General features: G+C 39.1%; 1 protein-coding gene across 1 annotated transcript in view; it reads left to right on the top strand.

The window, feature by feature from the left end:
* Positions 1-73: 73 nt before the first annotated feature.
* LOC124112668 (trafficking protein particle complex subunit 14-like) overlaps positions 74-12,196 on the top strand; it is a 37,905-nt gene continuing 25,782 nt past the window's right edge. Inside the window, exons 1-3 of the mRNA XM_048390912.1 lie at positions 74-113; positions 537-921; positions 9,861-10,083. Of these exons, the coding sequence (XP_048246869.1) occupies positions 559-921; positions 9,861-10,083 (586 nt within the window). The 5' untranslated portion in view covers positions 74-113; positions 537-558. The remainder of the gene's footprint in view (positions 114-536; positions 922-9,860; positions 10,084-12,196) is intronic.

The following is a 12,196-nucleotide window of genomic DNA, read 5'->3' as shown; positions in this document are numbered from 1 at the left end:
ATCGGGTCGTCTGGTTTGAGAACGGACAGCTATATAGTTTTAGTCCATCTTATACTCCAACGGGGACACTGAGACTCATTCACGTGGTTTTGTTGGATATACAACTTGAATCGGTAGGTATTACCCCGTTAATATGTTTTGTATTCAAACAATATACGTATGTCTATCTCTCTCTCTATATATATATGTATATAATATATGTATGTATTTACTTGCACATCAGTAATAACGTGTATGATTTTTTTTTTTAACAATAAAAACGACTGGCCGACTGCATCGACTGTCAGAAATGTTTGTGTGTGTGTGTGAGAGAGAGAGATAGAGAGAGAGAGAGAGAGAGAGAGAGAGAGAGAGAGAGAGAGAGAGAGATAGAGAGAGAGAGAGAGAGGGAGTAGAATTGAGTAGATACATACAAAGAAGACAATTTCCATAATTGCTAATGACCTCCGCCATTCTTGAGTCTGAGAAGCTAAATACATGTTCTAATAAGTGTCATGGTGAGAACAAAATACCTCTTACGCAAAATACATTTTCAGACTTCCACTTCCGGTCATAACAATGGAGGATGAGGAGGGGGATTTAAGAAACGTGCAGCTGGTTTTTCCTCAAAATGGAAATATTGAAAACTATTCCCTCGAAGATCTGTGTGACAAGAAAGCAATATATGTAGGAGAAGCAGTTGAAAGTGCAATAATTGTCACTTGCCCCAACGAAAATCAGAAAGAAGCGTGGAAACGACGGATAACACAGCTCGCCGGGCACTGCTGTTTTGGGCAGATCAATAACAGCCCCAAGAAAAAGGCAACAGCTGCGAAATCAAATAATGGCAGTGATTCTTTTGTAACTTGTTCAGTTTCTGCCACATACAACACAGCTATTTTTAACAGACAACCCTTGTCAGCACAACCAACCAGCTCTCTGGTAAGCAGTATTTCCTTTTGGTTTCTATAATTCAGTGTTTTTCTTTCTGTTATCATCGTTCACGAATCTTTAGTATGCACTATGAAGCCATCTTAGCTTACTTTGTGCCCTACCTTTGTGACAGAATTTATTATATTAGATATTCCCTATATTAATTTTCATAGACTTCATGCAGGATTAATAATATGTAGATCAATGTTTTGTTTTGCATTGCTATTCTCAGGTCGTAGTCGTACTAAAGTACTGTCAGAAATGGTATAAATAAACTTTTTGCCCATTAAGTCAAGACAGAATGTTTTACAGACTGAAGCTATTGAAATATTGACAAACTACCTACCTGTCGTTTGAGGTTTTTCAGTCACAGAGTCCTATAGACAATCATACAGGAGAAAAATTTGAACAGAAACAGCAAGTTCAGAAGTATTTATTATCATGATTATGTCCAATCAAAATCGATCGAAGTAGTATAGGTAATGGTGATTCTGGACCACTTCAACTGGAGCCAGGTTTATGTTGGTGAGCTAGAGCCAATTTAGCTGAATCTCATGACTATCGTTAAATCGCATCATCAGTAGAGGACGTAACGGCTCTCCCGTCTCGCGTACAAGTGACCACCTGAGAGGGGTCACTCGTATGCGTGACGGCCTGTCAGTGGACCATGGATTTCTGCATGTTGCACAAAAATGTCTCTACAAGCGTTATTTGTGAAAATAATAAAACAAAATTAAGTACAGTTATTGATTATCCGACTAGTTATCGAATGACATGAAAAAAATGTCATAAGAAAAATAATAAACGGTCAAATTGGGAGAAAAATGTGTAAAAATCGAGCAAAATGTTCTGTTTTTGACAGCGATTTTCTCCTATGTTCATATTTTTCAGAAACTAACACATAGTATTTTCTAAAAGCTTATTCATCGTAGAGTTACAAAATATATAAATTATTTCACGCACACCAACGCACACCCATTTTCCATCGCGTTGAAACATGTTTACTTTCTTCGAAACTGCGCGAACCGTCTCGCGTACAAGTGACTGGTCGACAAGCCGATAAAGGGAGGTAACCGATGCCTGACTAAAATGTTCAATCGGAACATCCGTCTTGTTACACTAAATGTGTCTGAATCAGAATGATGCGTGTAATATGCACGATATTTATTTAGCGCGTAGTTTCGTGGTTAGAACAAGGAGGAAATGTATTTTGATCACGTTTTAGAAAAACAATTTTGCAGTGGGTAATATATTTTTAGGTGGAAGTAAAATTGTTGGAAAACAAAGTATTTCTGTAAAAAAATGAGTAATGCACATACAATATTGAAATTAAAAGAGTCAAATTTGCCGATTTTGGACAGCGATTTTCATCTATGTGCATATTTTTCAGAAACATAATTTCAGTATTTTCTTAAAGCTTATTCGTCGTAGTGTAACAACATATATACATTATTTCACGCACACCAACGCACACCTATGTGCCAGCGCGTTGAAACATATCTACTTTCCTCAAACTGCTCGCAACTGCTAAACAAGTCGTCCCACAGCCCCGTTACACGTACGAGAGACGGCTCTCCGAACAAGCAGTGAAACACGGCCTGAGAGAGAGTCACTTGTAGGCGTGACTGCCTGTCGAAGGATTACAGATGTCTGCATGTGACACCAAAAAAACGTCTCTACACACTTCCTATGTGATTATATAAACAAATATACGTAGTTGACTGTTAGATGCTTGTTATCGAACAATATACAAAGTAGAAACATAAATTAAAGGAGTCAAATTTGGAGAGAAATGTACGAAATTGGAGCCAAATTTGCCGATTTTGGACAGCGATTTTCATCTATGTGCATATTTTTCAGAAACATAATTTCAGTATTTTCTTAAAGCTTATTCGTCGTAGTGTAACAACATATATACATTATTTCACGCACACCAACGCACACCTATGTGCCAGCGCTTTGAAACATATCTACTTTCCTCAAACTGCTCGCAATTGCTAAACAAGTCGTCCCACAGCCCCGTTATGCGTACGAGAGACTGCTCTCCGAACAAGCAGTGAAACACGGCCTGAGAGAGAGTCACTTGTAGGCGTGACTGCCTGTCGAAGGATTACAGATGTCTGCATGTAACACACCAAAAAATGTCTCTAAACGCTTCCTATGTGATTATATAAACAAATATACGTAGCTGACTGTTAGATGCTTGTTATCGAACAATATACAAAGTAGAAAAATAAATTTGGAGCCAAATTTGCCGATTTTGGACAGGGATTTTCTCCTATGTGCATATTTTTCAGATACATAATTTCAGTATTTTCTTAAAGCTTATTCGTCGTAGTGTAACAACATATATATACTTATTCAGGCACACGAATGCACACCTATGTGCCAGCGCGTTGAAACATATCTACTTTCCTCAAACTGCTTGCAATTGCTAAACAAGTCGTCCCACAGCCCCGTTACGCGTACGAGAGACTGCTCTCCGAACAAGCAGTGAAACACGGCCTGAGAGAGAGTCACTTGTAGGCGTGACTGCCTGGTCAACATCCATAGATTACAGATGTCCATAAAAACAAACATATGTAGTTATTGACTGTTGTAATACTTGTTATCGAACAGTTTAACATCAAAACTAACGAATAATTGGCGTCATTTTGCATGGTGTTTGTCATGCACCTCACTGTCGCAGTTTAATTAGCATCTCTATATGATTATGTAAAAGAATATTTGAAACGGTCCGAAAGGCATGCATTAGGCACCTCTGTTCAAAATGTAAACATATTAACTTGGTCTCGTCGCCATATGGTTGAAATAATACCGATTCGACGTTAAAAATTAATTCGCTCACTCTTATTTCAGAATAGGTGCGTTAGTTTTCTAACAAGAGAAAGGTTCGATCACGTGATACCCTGCACAACCGCAGTGGGGGGTGAAAATAAGGCGAGCATGGCCGAGTGAGCTCGGGGGTTATCGGCAATTGTTTGTCAATCTTGCCTCGCGAACGATCGACGTATCGGCACTTTTAATGACTGTCAGATCAATATTCAGGACAGAATATACATTAATTTGGGAGATGATGTCTTGGAACATGTATGACACGATAAACTTTCTTTATACACAAAATATACCCGAGCACAGGTGGACAGGAAATTATATAATCTGGTCCAAACGGCCTATCACGCATGCAGAATACACTACTATATAGAATATACTACTGCATCGCACCTGTTTTACCTAATTGCCGAGACTGCCTGTATATTCAGTGCAATTTGAGGTGGTCATAAATCCTACAGGTCCCTCCCCGTACCTATACATGGCCCTTTGGCTGTGGAGGACTGGCTGTGTGCGCGCATACAATGTATATTTCCAAATACAATATACAATTCCAAATATATATTTTTTTCATTACTAACACCATACCCCATAGATGCGGTAAAGTAAATATAAAATTGGATTTGCTTGTGGGTTTGTACCCCCCAACCCCCCCCCCCCCCCCCCCACCAAAGATTGATTTATTTATACTTTATTAGGTCATTTATGCTAAAGCGATGTAAACCATTATATATCCCTATCAAAGACTTCGCAGAAACCGTGCTTGTATAAATTTCGTTGGCTTCCTTTGGATATGGCTGACACAGCCTACCCACATGTGTGATTCGAGTTGCTAAGCGAAATCAGTATACACGTCCCTGATATGCTGCCGATTGGTGCGAGTAGTGATTCAACTTGGATTGGAATTGACACTTATTGAGGTTAACTAATCTGCATAAGCACCGGTTACATGTTCTTTCATAATGGAATTATCAGAGGATAGTAATTGACACAACTGTTCCCAAGACTTATTTATTCATAAAAATATACAATGACAAAAAAATCATGATAATATACATGTGTGTCTGTCTCAACAGTACAAGTCATCTTCTGGAATCCTGCCAGTTTTCGGTTTTTGATCAAGCGTGTGCCTGTTGGAGACTTAAAAGGGATTAACTTTGGACCACTGCCGTGGTGTATTTACTGCACTAAATTTATCGTGAAAGAACGGGGTAGCGTTCTGCAGAGATCCTTCATTCATCGCTGACGTGATGACGCCAGGTCTTTGGGACCCAACCCACACATTGTCCATCTGGTAGCAGCAGTTGATGGCTGAGGTGTCGAATTGGTTGCCCGGTTCTTGGTGAATCTTCATCTTGTTCAACGGCAAGGCGATTGGTGGTTATACCCGGAAAGCATGATATCTGCAGAATAAAAAAGACATGTCGATTTCATCCAATTGATGAATACCTGTTTTTCAGTTATTTCGAATACATCGAATGCTGTGTGTATAGCTGTTTGTAGACCATTTATGAAAATTTATGATATCTTTGAACGGTTGCATGTTCCACAAGTGTGGGTTTCATCTTTACTTCGCAAGCCTCAGAACTGTCGAGTAACCATTAGGGTAAGTCGAGTTGTTTCGGCATATGTTATATTCCCAAATCCCGTCGAATCAATGACATCAACTATTATCAGTAGTATATTTGTTGTAGCATAACATGCCATCCGTCTAACGTTTCTGGTTACACGCATGCGCTTTTAAAATAAAGTTTGGTAGCGGAATAGAAATTGAACTAGTACGCTGCTACAGTTCCTTACTTACCCATAAATTGTGGAAAATACCACTACAGGATACACCGACGCGTGTGTAGTGACTGGAAAAACTTCGGATCCCCATCCAGTAGGTCCACGGAAAGAATGCACATATTGAACTAAGGACGAAAACCTTTTCGTCAGCAGATCCATAACTTTAGTCTAGTGTGGATGAATAAACGGTTATGCTCACGCTTGACAAATCTAAATATGACGAATGAATTAACAATTGTTGAACAGTTGCATTAGTTTACATGACATCAACCACTACGTCGTGCATGGATATTTGTTCATAAATAGTAATTGCTAAACGGTAACAACATATATTCAATATGAAACAGCACGGACCTACATGTGATGCAGGTGATTAAAACCGCTTAGTTGTGGGCATAGTCTGACCACCGACTGGCTCACACTGGCTAATCCCCTTCTGATCGATCAATATACAGCTGTATCGTGTTAAAATATGCACTCGTCTATATTTATATTATTTCAGACATTGTCATGTTACTGATAATACGGGATTAAATACGAAATGCTATACATTATCATTGCCTGTTTTCAATTGTGTTCATACAAGAACATAATTCAATTTCGTCTGCTGTCATTACACCACCAGTTAAAAAATATATATGGGAGGGGGCATCAATTGGTGCGGGAATCGTATTTCGGTCACTTTCGGGTCTCTCGAGGGGATACGTATAAATAGTAATCCTCCAGACTTTTACAAACGAAATATATTTTATACTGTTAGCACCTTCTTTGTTTTTAACGAGCCTACTATCAAAGTTCTTGCAGCAAATACTGTGCTATAGTTAATCACTGTCACTGTCCCTGTGTAATTGAGGCTGTAATTTGAGAACACGGTACCAGCACCAATTGCCTTCAGTTGTATATTGTCGTTTAACAACGCGCATTTTGATAGGCTGACTGTTGACACGTGAGCAGCCAAGCTCAGGTATTAACCATTCGCTATCGTAAACATTGTCGTTGACAATACACACGGGTTCTCTCTGTACCCGTTATTTTGCTATAAGCGCTTTCATCATTGTAGTATTCTATTCTATTCTCATCACTTTATTATGAGGACAACAAAACGCGGGTCAGTCGTCTCGCCGGCGCCTCTTCAATTAGATCGCGTAATCACAAGATGCAAATTAGCATAACACCGGAAATCCTGTTATTACACGATTGAATATTCCATTCAATACTTTTCAGATATACGAATCGTGCATCAATGAACAGATTTATTTCCAGAAACACCGCTGACGAACAGGTAGATGTGAGCTGATGCTATTTCCGGCCTATAAGTTACGAGAAAATACATGCGGTAATTTTAATATCTGCATATAAAACAATGCCAAGCACAACAGAAAATATAGGATACTGCGCATAATATGATAATGATCGTGTAAACACTAATCGACAACAAAAACACGTCAATGTGGCTGCTGCTCAGATAGGTGTCGTTTGGCGCAGCAAGTATAGAGCGAACCGCAATCAGGCGGATTTATCATGATGACTAAGCGTTTCTCCACTGCCACAAAAGGCTAAATTGTATATCACGTGATCGGACATTTTGATAGTTTTTCTTGTTATATCGCCGAGGAACAATTATCGCTAACCGTTATAGCGCGCACGTGGTTGCATCTCATTTTAGTTTTGAGAGTCTTAGTTTTCATCAGAGGAGAGAAATATTTATCCGAAAACAATGATCAAAAGGACTCTTGTGCACAAATATTTTTCAAAATCCGCCATAATCACCTTGCTCAATACAACTTTAGAAAAGACATGTCTGTGGTGTCACGTGACTAATTCACGCGACAGTAGCTGATTCCCTTTCAGTTCTGTTATTGCTTCCTATCTTCCTCAAAATACAATTCTGAAATCGATTTGAGGTACACATAGGGATAAGCAAGATCGAATTTGGGGAATATTGTCAGTTTGCAAAGAACAAATTGATAATAGCATTTCTTATTAATTTTGGTGAATTAAAATAATATTGAGTGCGATAACTGAAATATCCCCAAAATGTAATTTGTAAACTGGAACTGTGGACGTGATCACGTGCTGTAAGGCGATTGCAAGAGCTGGTACAATAAGTCACCGGTAAAGTTTCCACTGTTCCCTATCGTAGCACAGACAGACATTGTAACCCTATAACCGAAATCAACTGAATCTTATTCAAGAAAGCGCATATGCTCACAGTTTCACAAAAATTAAAGTTATTGGTACATTCAACTTTGTAGCCTGCAGCCTCGGGTTTCGTGGTACTTGTCATAAACGGAACAAATGGCACTCACTAACATTTATGATTATTCGTGTTATAAGTATGGTGATGTCAGACTTCAGTGATTTGTCCAAAGTCAAATTCTGAATGTGTTATCATTAATACATATTCAAAGCATATTTCCTGAAAAGTAACTGAAAAGTTAGAACAAAATATTGAAAACTAATAAAATATCAGAAATGATATTTTAAGATTTTTGGGGATAAACATTGGATGAAAATAAATTGTAAAAAAATGGAAACATGTTAAAAATATATATAAAGCACTCCTGTTATGCCAAAAGTATGTATATATGATTTGGCTACTAGTGAAGAAAGTACTGCTAAGTATGACATTTTGGCCCTAATTATCTCCTAATATATCCTGACCACAGCGCGGGGAAATGTGCGGGCCACGTAACTTCCGTTACCTTATTAGTCGCCATGAATATGTAGATGAGCTAGTTCAGGTCGAGAGAGAAAGTTTATTTGGGAAACTGCCGGTCATATCGCTGTCCATTGATAGATGGGGGTAAGGCAATAATAAAAAAATAAAAAGATACCAGAAGTAAGTATGCGATATGATCCCTAACTTGCAGCAGACGGAACATTCCGAGGAAATTGAAATTGTTTATGGAGCGAGCACTTCCTGGTTACTGATTGTCATAACAGACACCCGCTAAAAGGCGTGTCCCGCGTGAGCGACCGGAAATCACAAATGCCGCGATACGATGAATGCGGCGGTATCACGAGGTCAGAGTATACACGGAATATGCCAGAAATAACATGAAAAAATGGCGATAACTGGTCGCTAGCTTCGACGTGTACACTTTCAAGTGTATCCAGTCCAGAATGACATGTTGACATGTTTTAACTGTTCGAAAATAGGGTATGTGAAAATAGGAAGGCGGATGCCCTGATGCGCACGTGACCCGCCAGTCACGACCTTGGGTGGATTGTTGTGGTCCCTCTCGGCAGTGGGTGATTTTACATAGCGCTTTAATTACTTTCGCGGAGGTCGCGGGTGACAGCACAGCCACGGTGATTGAATTAATTAGTATCAAGCGCTTCACTGAGTACTGCGGACCGCACCTGTCTCGCGTACAAGAGACGGCAGAGCCGTCACGCGTACACGTTACGTCTGCGACTGATCATCATTTACACATAAAAAATCCCCCCTGTAGTATCAGTATAGGTATAAAAATCTGGCTCCAGTTGAAGTGGTCCAGAATCACCATTACCTATACTACTATCGATCATCAAAATTATGTTGTATACGTAATTTTGCTGCTTTTTGATTGGAAAAATTAAATCACATCCTCCCAAGAACAAACATAAATACTTACTTTGTTGGTTTATTTCTTTAAAAAGCCACTCGCTTCTACCCTTCTCATTTTGAATTGAATTAGAAAGTAGTAAATAAGCCTTCTCCTGAAACAAAACTAACTAAGGAGTGAGATGGAAAATCATGTTTGATTGCTCGGTCGTTTAGACTGTGATCAGTCTTTGATTACTGTATTCGACGTAATAAGCGCCCAGGGCGCTCTCAAAATTGGGAATAGGGGGCTCTTATGAGAATTTTACTTTGGTGGAAAAAACAGAGTTGAAAGATAAATTCTGTGGTTTAAGCTGACAACCTGAAATGTTTATGTACGACAGATATATTTTTCCAGAATTAAATTGCCCATAATTAAGGGTGCATATAACACACGAGTGTGTATCATACGCAAATAAATAAGTCTTGTGTACAGTGATCAGTTGGAAGGGTGCTAATTGGGATGGTTCACTAGCCAATATATTAACAAATATCACCCTAGGCGCTTATTGGAGCGGGGTGCTTATTACGTTGAATACAGTATTTTAATTAATAATGTTAATTGGAACACAAGTAACCATGGTAACAGTATCCAGTACAAGCAGCTTGGCTTCATGTAAAAATCATGAACACTAAAACAGGATCAATGGTGTTTTGCAAATGTAATGACCATGGTTATAGTCATTGTCAAGGTACTGCTCCTTGGAAACAACAATTATCTTCTTTTCAATAATTTCAGATCGTGAAGCCATATTTCTTCAATGACAACACATTCATCCTCCCTCTACAAACAGTCCTGAACAATCTCTCCACCCCCTGCAATGACCAGAAAGTTTTGTTCAGTGTCACAGTCTGGCTGTGTGCATCACCGGCGAAGCCAACACCGGACCAGGAGGCCAAGAAAGACTTCCAGCTCCACAGCTTTGTCAGTCTCAAGAGCAAGACGGTGCAGGAGAAAACAGGTTGGTTGAAACACCATTCATCACTTCAAGGCCACAGTCCCACAAAGTGATCCTAGTTGAAGTGGTCCAGAATCACCATTACCTATACTACTATCGATCATCAAAATTATGTTGTATACGTAATTTTGCTGCTTTTTGATTGGAAAAATTAAATCGCATCCTGCAAAGAACAAACATAAATACTTACTTTGGTGGTTTATTTCTTTAAAAAGCCACTCGCTTCTACCTCAAGAGCAAGACGGTGCAGGAGAAAACAGGTTGGTTGAAACTCCATTCATCACTTCCAGGTCCCAGTCCCACAAAGTGATCCTAGGGCTACGACTGTCATAAACCTGTAGTAAAGTTTGGGAGTTCCATTTGTCTCCATGCTAAGATTTCTTTGTGCATGTTGTGGAAGGGGGCTCCTGCCTCTATCTTGTGACATTGCAACTTAACACAAGAATAAGGGATTTATCTAGACTAGCTTAGAGGCTGATATTCGTTCCCAAGTTGGCAGCAAAAATACGCAAAATGGAATTAAACATTCCCCAATTCATGTTATCCTGTGGTTTTTGCCTTTATAGAGGTGACTTGTATATCACTGATAACAGGGCCAATAAAGAGGACTTTAATATGTGTGAAATTATTGCAGTGAATGCAATGTCTTTAAGAAATCTTTCTGTACATTCAATATTCAGTATCAGGTGCCGTCAATATCAGACTGCCTCGGTGGTCTAGTGGTGGAGCATCTGCCCGGTAAAGCGGAAGATTGGGGGGTGCATGTGTTCTTGAACGCATTAACAAAGCACAGTTTGGAATGATAGATCACGTAGATTGGCCCTTAATCCAATTGGGTGGTCGGGTAGCCTAGTGGTTTAAGTTTTTGCTCGTCACGCCGAAGACCCTGGTTTGATTCCAAAAATGGGTACAATGTGTGAAGCCCATTTCTGGTGTCCCGCACCGTGATATTGCTGGAATATTGCTAAAAGCGGCGTAAGACCATACTCACTTACTTAATCCAATTTTCATGAGGAAATAAGTATCAGATAGGAATTTGACACTAAGGTGAAGCTTGAGTTTTTGTCATCAATTAACACGCAAGACGACCATGCAGTTGTGGTAGTGACTTAAGAGAGTATGCACACTTTCTGAAGAACCCTTTGGCATGGTTGACCTCCAACCTCTTCTGCGATTGGTTCCTTTCCTTTGACAGGGTAAGGTGTCAGCCAAGTGTTATTCTCATTCATTGTTTTTACTTGTATGAAGAGAATGTGTGTGTTTAACATTCTGTAAGTGAGCTGTTTGTTGTATAACATGTTGCGTTAAGTAGGGGAGCTAACTCTGGTCAGTTTACAAACTGATTCACATACCCAGACATTTCTTTATCCGGATAATTCCATGAAATACACAAGTGTCCGAATAAGAAGGGTTAAATTGTAAATAATGGTGGCGTTAGCCATGTTAGTCATCCCAAATAGTTTTCACAGATCACAGACTGAAGATATAATATATGTTAATTACCTGCCTACCTCAAACAAGTGATGTTGACGAGACATTTGAAGTGAACAAGTTTTTCCTTTAGTCTGTTTTATTGCAATGGATTTAAGGAATTATGCACAAGACAGTACTTAACAATTGTAACTCACCTGGAGAAAAGGATCTTATGGGAGCTAGGAAACAATTGTGCTGTGACATCATAAAGAGGGACCTTTGTCGTCAACTTACTTCCGTTATAAAAGGTCATGTGTGCGAACTGTAAACATGGTAAAAAATATCTCATTTATTTCTCGTTAATTTGTAATTTAATATCAATGTTATTTCCAAACTTATCAGCATACACATCTACCTTCAATTAATCAGATTTTATACTGTAAATCTGGAAATTAATGCGTCTCCAGCCAAAAATGTGACTCAATATCAATGCAACTCCCCCACCCCATCCCCAGTGGAATGATACATATCCTTACCTAAATCCAGCCTCATCTTAATCCAATCAAACTGCAAATAGCACCGCTTATTAGCACTGAGTAGAGCATGCCTGTAAAAACAATAAACAGTGTTTTCCTTAAAGCAACACGCTATTTATGTGTTTATTCTGTCGACTGGCATTTACAAAGTTTAAAGGCAATAAAAT

This window comes from Haliotis rufescens, unplaced genomic scaffold (assembly GCF_023055435.1).
Source record: "Haliotis rufescens isolate VD_foot unplaced genomic scaffold, xgHalRufe1.0.p SCAF_9, whole genome shotgun sequence".
NCBI lineage: Eukaryota > Metazoa > Mollusca > Gastropoda > Lepetellida > Haliotidae > Haliotis > Haliotis rufescens.
Note: the sequence above shows the minus strand (reverse complement) of the source record. Positions and strands in the feature narration are given on the sequence as shown.